We start from the raw sequence: 22,718 nt of genomic DNA, 5'->3' as shown, positions 1-22,718 counted from the left end.
AGATGAAAGTTTTTCTACCATTATGTACATTAAAATTACTATGTACTTATATGCCTGACCCGTTAACTTATATTAATTTTTAAATATCTCCAAACATAAGATTATAAAATAATAACCATTATTCAACTACAAAATTACAACTATTTAAATTAATGTTAATTAGGGTTTAAACTCAATCGTATTTTTTTAAAGGTACTATACATTGAAATTCCATAGACTTACGTTTTAATGTAAAATGAAACTCCTGTTAGTGAATAATAATTAACTTAAAATTATAAACTACAACTTGAAACTCAGCTACGAAATTTTCATGCAAGTAGCTGATAATTTCCCACCGTCAGGCGGTACGTTGAATATAGGGTTGAAAAGCTGTACTGGCTATGGTATAAAGAGGCCACTGAATCTTTACCGATTTCGACCGTCTTCCACTAGAGAATAATAATGACCCGTTGCTGATAAAATTAGCATATCAAAAGTATCGTTGTATTTTCGTATCGTTCTCTACCTCTATTTCTTTCACTTTCCGATCGGTATTCATCTTATACGTCTTGTGAGAAGTAATAGCATTATTATTATTAGAGTATACGATGCGAGTCCAAATTGATGATTCGTAAAAGAGTACACAAAAAAAAAAAAAAAAAAAAACGAAATGGAAGAAATTTAAATCAGAATTAATATCGATACAGAATACAGGTCAAACGTTCATAGTATAAACTTTAAATGTTGTATACGCAAAAATGATCGACGAAATTCATCGTTATAAAATCAAAAACCGTTTTAAGTGGAGCTCGCTTAGTGCATTCCAGATAATCGAGTTATTTATTTTATGTTAAGTTTTATTAATATATTGAAAAAACAAATAGTTTAAATTAATAAACATATAAATGGTTAGCCTCAAGTATTATTATATTTGTAAAGTAGGACCAATTTCGAATTAAAAATTCATCCTCATGTATATATATATAGAGTGTCTCAAAAATAACGCAGGATTTAAATTTGCTATAAATTAAATTTGTTTCTTTTAAAAAAAATATAAAAAATGTGTCATTCTCTTCAGGAGAAGTTAAGGTTTAATAGTGAAAAACAATATTGGACATATGACCCTCCCTTCTAGCCCTGCAGGTGATTATTCTTTCCATAAAATGTACCATCGATCACACATTTCCCCATCAAGTTCGTTGAGGACACGACGGATTTCTTGCTAAAGTTTCAAGACTTTTCGAATTTTGTTCTAGTAAACTCGTGATTTAGTGTATCCTCATAAGAAAAAATCACACGGCGTCAAGTCTTTACACAATGAGATTAATCTGTCCAGGAACTTCTCACGCAGCAGTGTGATTGTTTCTCTTGAAGTGTGACACCCTATATATACATACAAAACTAATAAAATAGCAATTAAATATGAAAATTAATGAAAAAAAAGGTTTATAAACCAGAATTTTGGTATACCAGCATTTTCAAAAGAAGGGGGATTATTTTTGTGAAGTTTTTTTCCTATTGTTTATATTTTTGATTAAATTATTATTATTTTTGATTGATGTAGCGAAAAAGGGATAATATTGTTAACGAAAACAAATAAATGTTTGCATCTAATGTACAACAACCGTTCGTCGTTCTGTGTCATGTGTACGGGTGCATTGAATTTTATCACGTCGTATAAAACTGATAAGTTCTGAACACACTGGACATACTTGTACATGTTTTATTTTTCTTGATGAATAATATCGGAGGGTTGTACATGGACAACGAGATAGTGTTTTATACAGCGTTTCGAGCTGTTGTGATTTCGGAAATTTTCCGTTTGACTTTCTGTCGGCGCTCAGAGGTGCTTAATTTAATAATGGGAAGAAAAAAATCCGAGTCAACTGGCTTAACCCGGTGTACCACACAATACCAGGTTTCTACCACGATGGTGTTCGGCTGCCGGTGCGGGCGGGCGAGTCCAAAAGCGACCTCGTATGCCACCACCGTTCTCACGTGTAGCTGGAAATCGATCGGCCGAGAAACCCCGTGGCCGAACGTTGCTCAACATTTACGTGCATGCATGTTAGGTTGCGTTGCGAGCACAGCTCACGGTACCGACGACGTGGTCGGAAACCCATTTATTTATTATTCACGATTGGCCTAAAGTGCTAAACAAGTTGAAAAAGTCCATTTTGCGAACGTATGACAAATATCGGTTTCCAAGAATATTCTAAGCATTTATTTATCATACCGTGTACAATATTCGATAAGAATTCGAACACAATTACGTTTCAGAAGCCCAGATAAATAGAATATCTTGATTTGATCTTTCCGGAATCAAATACTCGCGTTATATTCTGAAAAACTGGCTAGTACGGATACAATTTAAAATTTGATCACTGACAATCGTAATCTATTCTCGTACATTGGTAGTTAAACGGGTAACTGAACAATTCATTAAACTAAACGCGTAGACGAATATGGTTAGACATTACATAGTATTGGTGTCCGGGGCCAAAATAGCGGAAAAAAAACAACTAAAGGAAAAATAGTGAATTCGAAGTATCGAAAAAAATTTAGCGAAACTGAATTATGGCCATAGGAAAAATTTCGAATGTTTAGGAAATAATAATAATAATTCTTGTACCGATAAAATCAGATATTTATAATGCAATTTAAATTATTTATGTGGCATATCATCCGACCATATGGAGATTTATTGATATGTTGCAGGAGCGGCAATATTTATCGTAACATCGAAAATTCATTGCCGGAGCAAAAACTTCTAATCAAAAAAAAAAAAAAAATAATGTATATATATTGTTCAGAAAAATTAAAAGTATCACTTCATCTTATAATACTAATGACAATATTGATTATTTAAAAGGTACCTCGTTTAACTTGAGCTGACAAATGTAAGAATTGTAATTTTCAATTAACTGAAATATAAAATAAACTATGAAACATAAATAACATAAATAAATAATATTTCGCTGTTTTGGTTTACGTAACAATGTAAACTTCACTTTTTTCTTATTTCACTATTTTTCAATTCGCTATTTCTTTTTCGCAATATCCGTCCAGAACCCATAATATTACCGAGCGTATCAGTAGAAATTATCTCTCCAAATATACGAAACCATACTTTTTGTTACATTTTTTTATCCAACGAGAGCATTTCATTAGGGCTATTTTACAATACAAATTCAATTGCGAAACGCTATGGAGAGCGGAAACTTAAATGTTTTCGTCAATAATTTTACATTTTAACGATTCAATTAATCGTCGTATTTTCACTTGAAATAATCTAATGGAAATGTATACGTGTCGAGTTCACGTTTATTGTATTGTTGTCTTCTTCAACATAAGAGTTAAATGTGTTCTTTCAATATTGTTGAAGACAACGACCACAGTATCTGGTTGGCTTCGGTGGCGGCAATATGGTGAGTGCAAACACTGCGGAATAAACGTTCCGCTCTTGGCGGCCGTCGGCGTTCCTCTTTTTATCGATCGCAAGGGCGTGTTGACCACGGCAGCGCCGGTGACGTATCGAAACACCCGCGTTCTCGGTACACTTACTTTCCGGTCTCGCGAAATCCGATCGAGCACCGGGACCATTGCCGTGGATCGAAATCTCAGTTTTACTCGAAATATGTATCTCGTGTAGTGTCGACGAATGTGCTATATTGCTGCGACGATCCGTTTGGAAACGATCGCTACGTACACATTTTACGCGATAACATGATCGAAAGTTCTGCACAAACCATGTAATACTGTACAGAAGTATTAAATCCGTGGTCCGAAGAACCTTGGACACTCACCTGGATGATTTTTATTCGATTAAATTCTTAGGAATTACAATGTTATGATTATTTATTCGCTCATCGGCTACAGATCTATAGATCTGCCCGAAATCGAATTCGTATTGTCATGCAGTGGTGCACACAGGATTTTTTTTCAAGGGGGGATCAAGGTAAAAATATAAACAAAATTATGCAAATCCTTAATATATTTTGACTTAAATAATAGCATTGATAATAGAATAGACTACTCTATGATATAATCAATGATACTAGGTATTCAATACTAGCTCTTCATATTTCAAACTTGTAAAATTTGTAAATTTTAACCTAGACATCGGAGAAAATTTCAGGGGAGGGTTACAACCTCTTAATCCCCCCCCTGCGTGCGCCGCTGTTATGTACGTTTGCACTCATACGACTATAATAATATAATGATTGCACTTTTGTCCACGGTCGTTGTGCATACCGTCGAAAAGAAAAAAAACACAAACAATTATTTGAATACCTCAGGATGGAAAATCACGGAATGATAATTTGAAAAACACGTATCTAAAGTCAGACGAAGTCTAAACCCCCGGTAATCGTGAACGCCTAGTGCTCACGTGGTTCAAATAGCAGCGAGTCATATTCGTGATTATACCATCCAGGTCAGCACGAAAAGTTTCGATAACCTGTGGCAGTTCACCTCAAGCGTTTTTTTTAGAAACCGTCAACTACGGGTCATGTCAGTGTTTTTACAACTTACGGGCGAGTATGTGAGTGTATGTTTTTTGTGATTGAACCGTATAATGATAAGTATATCACTTGATTGATGACGAACAAGGTGGCAGCGTCGCCCTCGTTCTTCGCAAGGACCGCGCGCATGAATTCCGATATTCAAGGATTCGCCGTCGAGTTGCTATGGAATATTATTATTATAACTATAATTTTGTTGTTGGGCGCGCAGTCCATAAATCAAGTAGTCCGAGTTTGACAAGCACTCGTTGTCGTCGTAAGAAATACGTGCGCCGTGACATAATTGGTTGCCGTTTGAACGCTCGCAATTCTAAACGAATCGAGTCCGAGGAGAGAAAGAATAATTTTACTGTAACGCCGTCGTGCATATTATATTCCCAGTCACTAATTAGAACAGAAATGAATGTCGATAACTTTTGCAATTTTTTTGTTTTTCATTGTATCAGATGACGTTTTAACGATTGGTCAATTTGTGTACACAACGATTTGATACGGGGGCGTATAGTATCAAGGAATCGTCTACCCACGGATTGCTGACATATATTTTATCATAATATTTTTTATTGTGTACATTTTTTCGAGACTATGCATTTAAAAATATTGTTTTTCATCTATAAAGAAACAATTTCACTTGCCGAAATCTTTTTATCATTCTCTTAACAAGGACTTAATATTTTAATAGTATTCAAGATGGTTAAAAATAACACTTATTTATTTATTTATTTCAATAAATTAATTAAATTTGATTATTTCTACTTATATGATATGGGTTTGCAGTCTTGCAGTCTGCATCATTACAAAACTACATCTAATACGTTAGAACAGTGGTGGCCAAACTACGGCCTGCGGGCCAACTCCGGCCCGCCATCATTTAATATCTGGCCCGCGAAAGTCTTCTATATTACAGCACTTATTTGTATAACTGTAATATTTTGCATTTACGTAAAAAAAAAAAATTTAAATGCATTTTTTTATGGCCCATGGTAAAAAAAAAAGTTGTTTTTTGTGGCCCGAGGTAAAAAAAGTTTGGCCATCACTACGTTAGAACATACAAAAGAGTGGGCTCATAAAAATATGTACGTCAGTCGATAAGTGCAATATCACGAGAGAGAAAAATGGATAGTCAAAATGTTATTTCCTTAATCGAGTAAATATTTATTTTACATTTATTCGTATACACGTTTTATTTTATGATTATATTTCAACAGATAACTTTAATAATAAAATCTAGAAATAATATTTTTTTTTGATGTGAAATATCCAGTGCAAGATATTATAGTAACCGATTGATTATTTTTTATTTTTACATCGACATTGATTTCTACATGTTTCTTGGTAACACGTCCGGGTCGGAAATCGATGTTATAATTATTTCTGACGATAAAAAAACACATTTTCCACACCAGTAACACATCTTCCGTGCTCGCATATAAAAGGGACATTTCCGTGAGGCATTATAATATTAGTGCTTGAAAAAAAATAATAAACAAACGTTCTAAAATTACGGAACCGATGGTTTACACGCGAAAAATTTCATACACGTTGATCGTGTGTCGAACGGTGACCATCTTGTGTGTGCGTGTGTATGAAAACTAAATATTTATAAATAGTGCCGGATTACCCATTAGGGGAAATAGGCGCCCACCTTAGGATCTCACTCATTCAAGGGGTCCTGTGAAAACCAAAAAATATGTTTTATTTTATTCATTAATACCTGTATTTTATTTACGAATTTACAGGACAAAATTCTTTATGAAATATAATATACATTAAGTTGTAGGTATTGTATGCAGTAATAATAATAAAACTATTCCGAAAAAAATATAAATAATTTATTAATATTTCTTGCAAATCAAAAAATGTAATAAACATGATTTTATTTATTAGTAATGGTCGGTTATCAATAAAGCTGTTTATTTTAATTATTCGATAGTAATGTTAACGATTCTCGTAAATAATAACTTTGTAAGGCCCAAAATATTAATCGCCCAGGGGCTCACAAATGTTTCATTCGGCACTGTACAAAAGCGTATTCGGAAAAGCGTGGTTCGTGGAAACTTGAAGTTTTTCCTCGTGATCTTATCGCTCGACGTTTTTTTGCGTTCCGGGGATTCAAAAGGAGCCGGACGTATTTTCGGGGGCGCTGTTACACGGTACATCACACCGTGGCAACGTTTGGGGTTATCGATCTGTGCGCATTGTAAAACGTCGGCGCGGACGCGCGGCCCTCTGTTACGCCGAAGAAATCCTCACACGGATGAGAGCTGAATTCGAAAATCTCGGAACATTTAACGAGACGCCCGGGCGCGCTTTCCGTCGTGCCCCGGTCGTTTTTTCGCGGTACGAACGAACGGTTTGCATTCTATGCGAGCGCCGCTGGCCGTCACACGTCGGTCATTGCCGACGCGTACGAACGGACCGGAAGAGTAAACCGTATTGATTTCATGCGTCGACGTTCATCCCTATTGCCGCGCGTCTACACTATTTTTCTGGTAGAAAACTCGTGACGTTTAGGCTATCCTGACCTCCTCCCCGTCCAAAAATGTAAGATTAATTTCGTGTTTATAATTAGTACGTAATCTGTACGGATCAGTACGGAACTCGTTCACCGAAAAAAAGTCACTTAATGCGGGAGGGGCTGGAATAACTTTATTTACGTACCGTAAGAAGAGAATGTTCAATGTGCTGGCATGTGAGATAGCTGACCGTGCACCGGAAAGAACTGTAATATTATTTTCACGGCCCGTGGCTGAACATAAACGTGTAACGGGGCGCGTGTGATTCGATCATCATAAGACGGCGCGTCGTGTAGGCAATCGAGGTACATGTCGCGAAACGTATGGTAAACGTAAACATTCCGTAACAGAAATACAGTTAAAATACAGTTTTCAATCAATAGACTGGTTTAACGTTTGGCCGCACGATTAAAACGATCGTTTTGGATTATTAAAAAAAAAAAAAAAAAAAAAAATATCCCATCGAACACCGTAAACACGGCTGCGTCGTACAACGCCGGAACGATGCGGTGCGTGTACCTGTACGTGTACAACACACGGTGAAATTAATGATCCCAAGTCGTTTCCGTTCCGTCAGCAAAATCGTGCGTATAATAGTGTTGTACAGCGAACGCATATAACAACGGAGTATCATCAACGTTATTGTCAGGAAATACATTACGCGTTATTCGTTTACGGGAAACGACCACCAACCCGTGTCGCTGTATCACGAATGTCTACGGTTTCAGCCGATGACCTACGAGATCGGTCGCCGCGGTGGAGTGTTGTTTGGTTTGGATATGTTCCGACGCGAAAACGAAGATCACAAGCTAACGCGTTAGACGATTCGAAGTTTAGAGGACCTAGTCGAACATCCGACTTAAAGGGTACCTCGAGAACCAAAATTATCCAGGGGAGACGATTCCTTGGATTAAAATACGCTGAACTTTTTTTTTTTTTTTATTCAATATACGTCCATTGTTTATTATAACTGAAACGTATTGTTTGTACCAGAAACATGAAGTGCAGATAACAAACATATTCACTACTTGTGTATACTTATGTAATAAAATATGGTACACAGAAAATTGGACTAACATATTTTATTTACGCCCGTTTCAACGGTCTCGATTTGCCTTTCTTTTATCGGAAACATTCGTACTTCACGGGACTCGTTTTTGGACTGGCTACGTTTAATTTGATTGAAACAACTGTTCACTTATTGCTGAGGATTACAGTGATTATAAACTAAAAACTATTACATCTGGGTCCAAAGCCGCCCGCAGAAATTTTTCTCCGGGGGGGGGGGGAGTTCAGCGAAAAATAATACACTTACCATAAATTCTGTTTTTTATCACATCGTAAAAAAAAATATTTATTTACAATAATATAGTAAGTATATATATATATATATATATACTGCCATCAATTTACTGAAAATCTATAACAATCAATTAACTAAAAGAAGAACAAATATATTTTCAAAATTCAACTACCTGACTGGCATATTTAACTTTTATTTTTACCAAATTATTAAGTTCTAAATGATTTTTATTAATTTTAGGATATACTTTAATTAATTGTTGGGAATCATAGTTAAATACATTTTCATAAATTTTCCATTGTATATGAGGCTTTTATGGATGTATCTAAAAAAAAGCGTTAAACTTGTGGAATTAATTTTATAACTCAAATAAATAAGTTTTTTTAATTCATCTTCTTTAGGAACACCAAAAAGAGTTTTAGACACATTATGTGACTCACAAATTGCACAATAATTAAGCATAATGACCAAAGGCAATAAGCGTAATAAAAAATTCACAAAACCTATTGGTTTTATTGTTAATTTTTTATTTTATTGTTTTACCAAACACAGACTACAGTGAATAGGCTGGGTTGATTACAGCAGTTTGGGAAATTATGAAATTAATTTTTTTTTATATATATATATTTTATATATTTTTATAGTGTAATTAAATATTTACGATTTATGCACTACGTTAACTAACTTGTTTATTAACTAAGAAAATATCTGGGCTATACTCGCTTAAGTATCCTTGTAGTATTACGCGAAAGTTAGTTTGAGGTTAGTTCTGAAGTATGAGGGCTACTTATGGAATCTTGTGGAATTGTTTGTAATGTTGTCTTGCAACTTCTCTAACCTAAGATATATGTAGGTCTGTGTGAATAGTGCCATTACAGACGTACGTAGGTGCGTTAGTGATGAGTCGAAGTATTCTTGATTGGACCACTTGTATTTTGTTGTTTGTTTTTTTTGGCAGCTCCCTGTAGCTATACGTGAATTCCATAGATAAATAAAATTTCAGAATAGAAAAATCATTAAAATTACATAAGATGTTCTTACTGAATATGAGTGTGTAATTTAACCACACTTAACACACTTCTAATGAAATTTATTTGAGCTCAAAAATTAATTAATTTGAATTATAGATGCTCTAGTTAAAAATATTGGTACCGTGGAGTGTCTGCCCCTGCCTCACACTATTATTTTCGATCTCGATATCAAGGTACCAAAATTCATTACGTTTCTTTGATTAATAAAGGTTTTTTGACCAAGTGTTTCGTGCCGCAAACGTTTTTAGTCATTATCGGCTATCTGACTGTCTTTGGTTTTCTTGAGTATTTTCAATACGCCAAACGAATTGATACTTGGATTAATTTAAATTACACTTGAAACATGTGTAACCGTATTATTCTAACAGCATCGTGTTCTAACAAATGAGACACGAGTCAAACGTTCGCTGAGGATTACATGTGACGTACAGAACTGCTAGGGTAAATGCGCGTTGCAAAATGTTTGCGAGACTTAAGCTATTTTCCGTATTCGCCCGTTCATCGTGCCTTCGGTAATCGTGTATTTCAATAGCAATAATCTTTTTTTCAAATATATGCTATAAAGACCGTTCGGCGTTCCTGAAATTGACCGTAGATAGTCGTCTCTGCCGTTGCCTTGGAAACCATCATCATTTACTACAAAGGCTTTCGGCATGGACTGAGCTTCGTAATGAAATAAGATGAACATAAAAACTTTTTTCTTTTCTCTATGCCCTGGACTCAGAACATAAAAACGAAAAAATATATACCAACTTAATACGGCGTTTGAACTTTATATTAAACATTCATTGTCTGCAGTACATACGCAAAATATTTAATAACATTAAAATATTGTCGAAACGTATAGTTATGGGTCCGAAATTCTGACGCGCGGATATCGATTTTACGAGTGTCATTGTTGGCCAATTTTATGCGTGATTAGTCTTAACCCTTTCATGCTTAACTTTTTATCTTTTTTCGAAAAAAAATGTCTACATGGTAAAATATGTTAAGGTCACGAGAAAAAAAAAATATTTGAGTTAAACTTTCCCTTAAAGTTGTATAAATTTTAATTTGTGCCAAATATGCTGTTATATAGGCCAAATGTTCGTTTGTGCCGTATTCGGCCGTAATGCATTAAAGAGTTCATTTTTTATTCGTACTACTTTTGACTGCAATACACTTAAAATATGCTCTATGGTACTCATGCATGAGTCCAACATTAAGTGTGGGATTTTTTTGTTCTGTAAAAAGTTATATTTATTCACGGTTCCGAGTTCCGAATCTGAAACCCGGAATACTTCTAATATATTTTAATTGATGGTAAGATGTTAAAGGGTTCATTTTTAGATCTAAAAAAAAAAAAACAATAAGTTACTATATTTTTATGAATGTTGTGTCAAATATGGCATTTATTAAGTTTTTATTTTTGTTCAAAAAGTATTATATTTAGAAAGTTATGCTTCTTTTTGAAATAAATCTGTCAAATTAACGAACGATATTTTTTCTTAATTCATTGATATCAAATTTTTGTTATAATAATATGAAACATGTGATAATTACTATTTTATGACAAAAATATTTGAAGCGATTTAATGTTTAACTATTTCTCACGGACATGATCAAATAACAAATAAAATACTCCAACACCTTCCTAAAAAATCAATAGTTCTTCTCACACACATTTTCAATTCTATGTTGAGAATGTCCTACTTTCCGTCAATCTGGAAATTATCTGTAATCATCCTTATACATAAACCCAATAAACCAAAAAATGAACCCTCCTCATACAGGCCAATAAGCCTTCTACCATTATTAGGGAAATTATTTGAAAAAGTGATGCTTAAACGAATTAGACCTATTCTCAAGTTCCACAAAATTATACCAAATACCCAATTTGGTTTCAGAGAAAACCATTCCACAACCCACCAGATCCACCGAATTGTCGACAAAATAGCCTCGTCGTTTGAGACCAAAAACTTCTGCCCTGGAATATTCTTAGACGTATCACAAGCGTTCGACCGTGTCTGGCATACCGGATTACTCTTTAAGCTAAAAATTTTCCTCCCGACTCCACTCTACTTGTTGACCAAATCATATCTACATGACCGCTCATTTCTCGTCCGCCAAGGAGACTCCCTCTCATCACAATTCAAAATCTTAGCAGGAGTACCCCAAGGAAGTGATCTATCACCAGACCTCTACAACATTTATACAGCTAACATTCCCAACTCTGAAAATACACTGATAGCCACTTACGCTGATGACACGGCAATCCTCTCATCCCATCCCGATTCCACAACAGCATATCAAAACCTCCAAATTCATCTTGACAATATTTTACAATGGTCCACCAAATGGAGAATAAAAATTAATACAGACAAGTCCTTTCACATTCCTTTTACTTTAAGAAAAGCTGTTCTTCCTACAATCTATTTTCAAAACAATCCAATCCAAACCACAACTCAAACCAAATACTTAGGTCTAATTTTAGACAAGCGTCTAACATGGGGCCCACACCTCAAAATTAAAAGAAAGACTCTCAACACCAGACTTCATCTACTACGACCTATCCTCAAGTCCAAACTCTCTATTGACAACAAATTACTATTATACAAATCAATGCTAAAACCTATCTGGGAATATGGCATACAAATTTGGGGATATGCTAAGCCTTCCCAAATACGGACCATACAAGCCTTCCAATCTATTTCCCTTCGCCTAATAACATCCGCGCCATGGTACGTCTCAAACCTCTCACTTCACAAGAATCTTAAAATTGAAACAGTCTCCAAAACAGCCAAAAACTACTACAAAAAGTTACACACCAAAATAGCTAACCACACAAATCCATTGATTTCCAACTTGGCCAGTGAATTCATGCCTAATAACCCCCCTCGTCGATTAAAACGACACTGGTGTCGTGATCTCCTAAATCCCGACCTGCACTAATTGAAAAAAAAAAAAAAAAAATAAAATTAAATTAAAAATAAAATAAAATAAAGCTCTCTCCCCCAAGTTAGAGGGTATCCACACTGGTGGACCTCCCTCCTCACGCCATTCACGTTATACCTACCTTTTTTTTTTTGTCATCATATTTACTTATTGTATGTATATAAATTACAGATTGTAAATATTCTATTTTATCTAATAAAAAAAAAAAAAAAAAACTATTTCTGACAATTTTAACACTTGATAGATGTAAATTTCAACAAATTTTTTTTTTTTTTTTGTGTCAAATTTGGCCGTATATGCCGTAACGATATAGTTTTATTTTCATAACCACAAATTACAAAAAACTGATTTGTGCTATGAACGGTACACTGCATGAAGAGGTTAAAGTTTAAAATAACCAACACACTTTAATTGTATTTTAAAACCCGATACGAACGGGTATTGTTCAAACAACAGTTACTGATGGTCGACCGATTACCTGTCAAAACTATTTAGTTTCACTCGCGTTTACGTTTTGTTTATGAAATCAAAAAGATTACATTTTAGCTTAAAAGCCTGGTCTAGATAATTATTCATATTATCATAACACACAATCAATCAAACAATCAATAACACACACACACATACACACGGTATTGCAATGATTTATGAATTATTATGAACATTTCGAGAGAAAAATATTTACACGTCAAGTTGATTCGGTTTGGTAAAAATCGAAACAGAAAAAAAACGCGTTCGAATTTTTTCGACGGACTATATACATTTACATATGCATATAATATATGAGTATTAATAAATGTATAAAATATAGTTGTCTAACGTAAAGTGATTTAACATTTCTATACTAGGATAAGTTGCATGCGATTTATTCCGATCGTCATTCGTGTGATAGTATTTTATCTCGATTAATCGTAGTTCTCGGTAAAAAAATGTGTGGAGAGGAGACTTAGAAATAAAAATTAAACAATCCGCTGTATACCGAAAAAACCGTTTAACTTATTTGTCAGACTTGAATATATTAACATAGTATAAATCATGTATTATGCTGTGCGCATTGGCAGAACACAACTGTATTGCTATTCGTCTTGTTATGTATAAAGTGCGAACTCGTGTTTCGGTAGTATAACGTACAGAAATGTTCCGTAAAAACACGCCCTCGGTGGCCACTTTGACGAACGGCCGGTAAAGGGTCTAAAAATCAAAATGACCTCTGTCCCACCACGGTGTACCTATTCCGAACCGACGTACGTTGGCCACGGGTAAAGCGAAAGGCTCGATGATTTTTTGCGAATTGCTTCGGTATAAAAATTTCTAATGCTCAACTTCGAGTACAATACAAAACGCGTAAAAATTTAAAACAACGAAATCGAATTTAACTCGTGCACAGTGGCGCAACCAGGTTAGAACCAGGTTTTCGGTCTCATCAAATGATAGGTTATAATGAAAATAAAACGACACCGTTTTGCTATTGCTAGTAAATTTATGAACGTAATATGAAAGATCCATATCCAAATATTGAAATTGCCCTTTGAATATTTGTCTCAACACCAGTTACTAACTGTACCACCGAACGTTCGTTTTCAGTTTTAAAAAGAATTATTTACATTCAACCATGTTGCAATAAAGATTAAATTCCTTGGTTATATTAAATATAGAGAGCGGCTTAACGTCATCATTAGATTATAAATACATTATTGATGACTTCTCCGGAATAAAAGCTAGAAAAAAACCTATTTAAATCAATACAATTATTTATAACATTTTTTTTGTATTAATTAAATATTTTTCTCGTGTAAATTTTTACTCGATAAAAACCAACAGATGATAATGCATTTGAAACCGTATTTTTTTAATTTTTTTTTTTAATTAACTTAAATGAAAAAATAATTGCATATTAGATGTCGAGGGAAAAAATTTATCACGTTAAAGTTGTTTTTTTTTCCGGATGGGAGCAGCAAATTCAATTTTGCATGGGACCGGAAATTTGTTAAATCCGCCTCTGACGCGAAAAAAACAAAAAAAAAATCATCCTTAACCCGGACTCGCGTCCGTTGTGTGCTTGCAGCGAGCAGAGAAGCGGCGTACTTTTACGCGGTGATCAGCGCGGGCGTGACGTACGCACTGATGGAGGCGTGCAGCCGGGGAAACATATCAATCTGCGGCTGCGATGCGCATTACCCGAGCCCCGTGGACGCGGGACCGGCGGCCACGGCGTGGAAGTGGGGCGGGTGCAGCGTGGACCTGCGCTTCGGCATGGGCTTCGGCCGCAAGTTCCTGGACGCGCAGGAATCGAACGTCAACGACTCCCGAAGCCTGATGAACCTGCACAACAACAAGGCCGGCAGGAAGGTACGCAGCAGCTCCGATTTATCGTTAAGCCCCGCGTTGATCCACGCGTCCGGCGGAGCGATCCGTTTCCGTGGCGCGGGCGACAATTCGCGGTGTTATTTTTCCGAACAGTTAAATGTGATTTCTCCCTGTTGCATGCATTGGATTGGAAATCACGTCGATCCTTGAAATGGGGAATCGCATCGTACGTTCAGCAAATAATATCACGAAACCGTCTACTCCACGAAAATACCTTTTTAATCCTGTATACATAGATAAATTCCAAATACATGTTGAATCACTCGCTCACTGATCGTTATTTCTCAAAAACATATATTAGTTCTGATACTTTTGGCGTGCAATAAAATGGGTTTTTTTTTAAAATCACATTTTGAAGGATCTAAACAGTTTTGGGCTAAATGCATAATAAACATTTTTACTTTTTGGTCACATAACTATTTGATTTTGTTTTATATGTTCATTTTAACTGTCACTGATTAAGATATGTGTAAATTAATATACAGTTTAAATCGATACAAATTGAAAATATTCAAATATACAAATATCATGCACTTTTTCAACCTAAAACGTTTAGGATATGAGGAATGTAATTTTTCTAATTTAAAATTTTAAAATTTCTCTCGTGTGGGGCTGGATAATTCAGCCAGTAATATTGTATTTTCAACAATTATAACACAGTACGCGAATATAATCTTATGTGTGTGTGTGTGTGAGAGAGAGTGTTATCCTCGTGGTAATGGAACACGATTTTTCTTTGTTTTTGCTTATCGTCATAAATATTATTTTCTCGTGTGCATTGTCGACATCTATTTGTCTAGAAAGTTTTTCTCCAAAGGAAGGGGGACCCGCAGTAGATTAGTTCGATGTGTTGGATATGTTTGGTGAAAACTTCCTTGGACGGAATATTTGATTATCAGAAAACCTGTCCGGGATAAACATTTTGATGCCGTCTCAAATTATCAAAGACACTCTTTCTATGGTTAATGTGAAAAACTTTTAGTGATTTTGGTCGAAAAATTTAACTAGGTATGTGAACTATTAAAAAAATAACACGAATAATAATTTCAACTCTTCACATCTGAAATCATAGATTAGTTTTTATTTCAACTAACATTAATTTGGCAGAAGTTGACCTCGTCGTTTGTTTTATTGACTTCTAAGGTGAAGGAATTACTAAAAAATTAACTTTGGCCATTCAGACCCTCGTTTATACTACTTTTTAAACATTATGTTTTATATATATTTGATTTGTTACAATAAACAGTCAGTGTGTTACGATAAAAACTATAAAACGGTGAGTTTACTAATCCACGTAGGATTTGACTCGGTTTATGTAACTCGTATTCACAATTCTAATTCAAAGATTATTTATATCTTTCAGTTCAATGAAATACGAATCTATAGTTCCCGAAATACATTTCTATGAAATGATAAGATTTCGGAGTAAAATCAATCGATAGCTGTTCGCGTCGTTTATAAATCCCACCCCACTTTTATGGCTTACCAAAATCCAATGGTAAATGATAAATAACCATAACACGATGAGAGTAATGGGTAATTTCCATTGAAAACATATTCTTATTCTGCTTCTCTAGAATTTATTTTCTTTTCAACACATTAACATCCGGATCGAGTATTCCCGAATCCTAATTGATCTTGGTGAACTAGAAGACTCTGTAGTGCGCGTTTTCACTACGTTCCCTAACTTATTTAGGGCACACTGTTAAATATTCATGTGGCAAGCATATTTTATTTTTTATTTTTTTAAATATGAATTTGGAGGCAAATTATGACAAAACAAAGAATAGAATTCAGATACATGACAAATTTGATGAGTGCATCCACATCTGATGTGTTAAGATTGAATTTAGATAATGCATCTGACGATGAAAACAATAACAAAAAAAAAAATGGAAATAACCAAAAACCTCTAGAGTTATTTGAATATAATAATCACTTTAGCTTTAGAATAAAATATTTTGTACGTGCATAAAATAATGAGTGTCCTGACAACAAAATTGTCGGCGATAACGAGTTCGTCTGATACAGTTTCTTTTTTGACTCAATTGAATAACAAAAGGGCTGGTTGACAAATTGGAGTTCAACCAACTTCACTTTCTAGAAGAAAAATAGGACTAACCTTGCGTTCAAAGAGAGTACAAATAGGTAGACTTACTGAAAATATCGCATCAAACGAAAAAAACAAAAAGAAATCTAGTAATGTTAACGACAATAAATCTAATTCAAAATCGCATTGACGTACTAACATAAAAAAAAAACAAATTAATAATAATAATAATAATAATGTCGTATAGAGTAAAAAAAAAAATAGTATACTTCAAAATTTAAAAAAAATAGTACGATATGAAAATATAATTAATTTATATCTGTAAAATATGATTAATATATGATATATTTATTATGTAATTTACTATTGGATACAACAGTTCTATGTGCATATATTATATATGTATGATCCGATGTATCAAAAAACACATTGACGTACTAACATGGAAAAAGTAAATAAATATGCTTGTTACATAAATATTTAACCGGTACGTCCTAAATCAGTTAGGGAACGTAGTGAAAACGCGCACTACAGAATCTAACCGGATTTGGGCACTAGTGCCCCACCTCGGTTAGGGTTCTGAAATACGCATCGAGGACACAAAAAGTACAACGCTTTTATCTTTATATTTACTATATTCTTACATGTTATATATATACGTAAAAGCACTCATGGTTGAGCGGGGGAAGGGAAGGATGAGATTTTTTTTTTTTTATTTCACGACCCGTTTTGTTACGATTATAATACTCAGTATTCACGTCGTGCTTCACTCAGTTAGGTTGGGTTATATATTTTATACGACCACCGATGGTTATTTAACCGACAAAGACTTTAGTTTTCTCTTCCTAATATCGTTGAACGATATGTCAAATAATAACTCTACGGAGCGCACTGCTGCATAGGTATTGAAAATAGGTATTGAAACCGATAATGAACCTAATCCAAATGCACCGTTTACGATATGCAGTGGTTTCGAAACCAAAAAAATGCATCTGAGCCATACTTAGAAAATCACGTGTATTGACTATCCCACATGACTGTATTAAGTGCTTAATAATATTTATCTACATTTTTTTTCTTTATACACACACACACACACACACACACACACACACACACATATATATATATATATATATATATGTATAAAAGTCGTAGATAACGCTAAAAAAAAGATTATTCAAGCCAGTGCTATTTACCATATGCATATACTAGCGGCATTTTGGATAAAATGAGGTTTGTAACTTTTAAAATAATGTCCCTTTCCTACGAAAATGTTTTCAATTTTTTGTAGATGACATGATACGTTATATAATTCATAGTGCCTGTTTTGGTAACTCATGTAACCATCTTGATCTGAGTTAAAAAGTTGCTCTTACGAGTTTGAGCAGTAATTTAAAAGTTATGGAAATCGCGGAATTATGTCAAAACTTCTTTGTTGTATAATTTAATTAAACTTGCAGAATGAAAATAAAAATTACGATATTTTTTCACTTATCTTTTCTTTTCTATGTCTTTTTATTTTTGATCTAATTCGTTTAATTCGAGTAATCCGTTTTAAAATCTGATATTATTTAAATGTAAATGCACCGTGGAGAAATTCAATGGATCTACTTTAGAGTAGTGCACCTGCTGTATGATAGAAAAAGTAACGAACAGATACGCGTTTTTTTTATTTTATAATTATAATTTTCTTTAATTGAAAATTAGTGACTACTACAGTATAACTATTCCGTTTCAAATATTTTGTACGGATTTATTCTCAATTGTGATGTCTTTGTGTTTTTTTGAAAATATGTGTTTTTTAAAAAATAAGATGCAATTATGAAGCATTATGGATCACGAATCTGAAGAAAAAAACCTCTATAATTGTACATAAGGTATTAAGGAGTGTAAAAGCAGAGATTTAAAATTTAAAAAAATTCCTTAATATAGGAACGAATAAATTATGAAATGCAAGAGAGCAGGACTATATGCACGTACTAATACAAAATGAAGCGTTTTTTTTTTTAAAAGACTTTAAACTATTATGATGCGCATAAATAATTGGGGGTCCATACCCCTAACCAAATCTCAAACTAATCAAATCAGATTTAAAATCTCACCTGAGATTTTAAAATGAGTCCTAAAACAAAAAAATGATATTAAATTCATAAATAAATAAAATAATTGAAAAAGTGCATATTTATCGACGAAGGTATATTTTACTTTTACTATATTAAAACGAAGAATTAGGTTTTCATATTTGAACTATAAAAGTGTAGTTACCTCTCACTACATTTATTGTCGATATTTCGAGTATCTTTGTTTCTTAAAATCATTAATATTGTTATAAAGGTACTTCACATTTGATCGACCAACAAAATATCAAGAAATTTTTTTTTTTTTTTATTTGATGCTCGCTAATAATATCTTGTGCCATAGATAATCTAATTGTTTTATACGTATCCCTCTGTCTCTTAGCTCACTGTGTGTGATTCAATAATTCAAACATATCGCATGTATGAAAACATAATTATTATATTGAATAAAATGTTCTTCTAGCTGGATTTGACTTTGCGGATGCACTTGTATAATATATCTGTTTACACGATTTCCCGCTGACGCTGTAAATAAACAATAACACAAAATTAAGATAAAACTTATATTTAATTATTCATTTAGAGTCACAATCTGACAGATTACAAGTTAAAATTTTAAATCATGTCCATGCAGAATCAATCAAGATAACTAAATGAATAGTTTTAAATTGTATTTTTCTCCATTTATTTAAGTGTATCAGAATTCCTAATGGATTCAAAAATGTAACTTTAGTTACTGTTTTTACAATATATCTACTAAAATCAAAAACAAATTATGTCGTACTTCTAAAATCCTGGCACCCTTCGGCCTCTCTGAAATGCGCTCCTGTTGACGTGTGAGTGGTGTATTTTTTTTTCAGATTGTCAAGATGCTGTTGAACACCGACTGCAAGTGTCACGGGGTGTCGGGCAGCTGCACGATGAAAACGTGCTGGCACAGTTTGCCGCACTTCCGGGAGGTCGGCAAAGCGCTGATGCGGAAGTATAAGGACGCGCGCAGCGTGTCCGCAACCGCGGTGGTGGCTGGAGGTAACCAGAGGAGTTCGGGGAAACGGTCATCCAGGCGACTCAGGTTGAAACTCAGATCGACCCGGTCGCCGGCGGCAGCCGATCCGACCGAAGAGGAGCCCAGGATCACTGAACTCGTTTACCTGGAACAGTCACCCAACTACTGCGACCGGGACTTCGGTACTGGGTCCTTGGGCACGTACGGTCGATCCTGCAACCGGACTTCAGAAGGTGAGTTCGGCGAACGACTGATTCCCGGATCGGGTAGGGGATAGGAGGGGATAAGTGTACTGATGCCAGATCGTAAGGAATACCGTCGATATCCGTGCGTCAATTGTAACTCCGCCGCAGTGATTTCTATTCTACACTCTGTAGATTTGCACCCTCCTCCTACCTATAAATTGAAAAAATCGATCACCATTTTTCGTGTACTAACCAACAAACCGTACAATATTCGGAATTAATCGATAAAAATTGTATTTCGCAATAACTGCTTGCGTCTCTCCAGAAATGTGTACACGCCCTTCAAGGGGGGCGCGACCCCCAGTTTGGAAACCAGTGTTCTGACAATTAGATTGTTTATCGGTCAGGTGACAGGTTCTTCTGTTTGTACCAGAATACGATCGTTCGGCCACAATAACACGTTTAACCTACGGCCTTTGGCAAGGTAACGAACTCAAGGAAAATCGGTGTTTCTTCGAATTTCGTCCGGTGCAAAAAACAACGGTGTCCCCTGCGCAACGTGTATCCGGATACAACGACTATTACGTTCGCACGATTAAATATTAATACGGTTGAAATTCAAAACGGACACGAAATCGTAATGGAACTGAATCGCGCATACATTTTTTTACTAAACGTTTAACCGTTTTCTCCGTCAAACGGAAAAAACCACAACAACAACAAAGCTCATGCGTTTGTTTAATACATTTATTTTTTTATCTCTGTCGTTTCTATATACTTTTGATTTATTACTGAAGGACCTGTACTACCGATAAAATGTGCGAAAAACGTTTTCGGTCCCCGTCCGGAGGATCGTACTTATTGCACTATTATTATTATTACTACAACCGTTTGGAATTCTGTTTCACAGGCACGGACGGCTGCGACCTTTTGTGCTGCGGACGAGGGTACAACACGCACCAGTTCACCAGGACCAAACAGTGCCGGTGCACGTTTTACTGGTGCTGTTACGTCAAGTGCGACACGTGTGTGGAACGAACCGAGGAGTACAGTTGCAAATGACTGGACCAGGTGCAGCCGATGCGACATCCCTAATAATAATAATCGCCGAGCGATCGCAATGTTTAACTAATACAATACCATTGCCATCGTCTTTTTTTTCATTTTAACAACATTATAATTATTATTATTTAATCATCATCGTCGTTGTCGTAGCGCAATACATCCGCGGATTCGTATAACAACTGGACGGGTCGGTTACATCGTAATGATCGCAGGACGTATTTTCGATACGATCATTGTTATTCACGTCCCGTCGGTGAAACGTTTACAAAACGTTTTTCATCATTTTTAGCACCGCGTCCTAATGCCGGAATCGATGACCGTACACCGTCGTCGGTAAACCCGCGGAGTCGTGTTGTACACCAATGCCGTGCTCGTGTCACCGTTAAGGGCCCCACACACGGTCAGTTTATCTGTGAAATTCATCTGTGCAAATAATTGAATATAAATTGTACAGTTATCTGAACTGAAGGTGTGTAGGCTACTCGAAGTTTTTTCCTAGGTTATATTCACAGTTCTCTCAGTTTTCCAGTACAGTATAGTACGGAAATCGTTCGGTTACCACAGTGTACAGTTCGTGTTTTTAATGATGGGTGACCGAAAAATAAATGCAGATTTGTGTTGTTTGGTAGCTGCTTTTTTTTATGCGATACGTGTGACACTCACTACTGGAAAGACGAGACAAGAATGTATGAGCTGTGCGGTTACCTATGCTAACTGCACGGTTCATCGGTACAAAGTAGAACTTATTGCACAGATAAAAAAATTGAGTAAAAACCTAATGGAACTGTTACCTCAGTTAATTGCACAGACATGACGTCACACGTGATAAAATGCACAGTTGAACTTATAGTGTGCGGGGGCCCGCACCGTAATTAAGGATTTTTATGTACATACATACGGTAGACGACTGTCCGGTTCTTATACGAAACCCGAGTGCACGCTTACTTGTTACGTTCGTGCAATGCGCCCTGCGTTCGGGTGTACGGATTTCACACGAAATTAACATATGTAATCGTGTGGTATATCTATGTTTATATTTATGTATATTTTGTACGAATAAAACAGTTCGTCTGCACCACGTGTAATCATTGTGTCATGTTGTACGATATTGGCATACAATACAGTATCCTAACCTAGTGAGGGTTTTTTTTTCCACCATAACCTTTACCCCGCACTCCGCCAGCCTCAACAAGCGGCTATTGCGGAGTCCAATTAAGTTGTGTTCTTTTTTTTTTTTACATTATTTTACATTTTTTTTTTTTTTTTTTATAATTTGCACACGCACACACGCGGGTCAAGTAGTAGTCGTTCTTGACTCCACTCACGTCATCGACACGATCGCGTGAGCGTATATTGTATTACGCGTACGCGTCTCGAAAGTGAGGAGCGGCGAGTTGATTGTAGCAAATTAACTCGAGTTAATCGAGTTCAGTGGGTACGAGAACATTAAACGTGGCGAGTAATAAATTAACAGATAATACAAATGTTTGCTTTTAAAATTAGGAGAAAAAAAAACATCAGCTCAAGGAGATTGCCAAAAAAAAATAAATCCATTGAATTTTAACTGCAGTACTATTAAGGGATGCGTAATATAGCGATCGAACTACTTTTTTTTTTTATTAAATTTGTATCACTTTTTTGTTTCCAGCCGTTGGAGTCCTGCGTGATAACTTGAAAA

At 35.1% G+C, this 22,718-nt stretch overlaps 1 protein-coding gene across 1 annotated transcript in view; it reads left to right on the top strand.

The window, feature by feature from the left end:
* The window catches only part of LOC112684255 (protein Wnt-2), a 110,572-nt gene extending 88,447 nt beyond the window's left edge, over nt 1-22,125 (top strand). Inside the window, exons 3-5 of the mRNA XM_025555675.1 lie at nt 14,352-14,635; nt 19,645-20,023; nt 20,886-22,125. Coding sequence (XP_025411460.1) covers nt 14,352-14,635; nt 19,645-20,023; nt 20,886-21,037 — 815 coding nt within the window. The 3' untranslated portion in view covers nt 21,038-22,125. The remainder of the gene's footprint in view (nt 1-14,351; nt 14,636-19,644; nt 20,024-20,885) is intronic.
* Nucleotides 22,126-22,718: the final 593 nt, after the last annotated feature.

This window comes from Sipha flava, unplaced genomic scaffold (assembly GCF_003268045.1).
Source record: "Sipha flava isolate LNK unplaced genomic scaffold, YSA_version1 247_pilon_pilon, whole genome shotgun sequence".
Lineage (NCBI taxonomy): Eukaryota > Metazoa > Arthropoda > Insecta > Hemiptera > Aphididae > Sipha > Sipha flava.
Note: the sequence above shows the minus strand (reverse complement) of the source record. Positions and strands in the feature narration are given on the sequence as shown.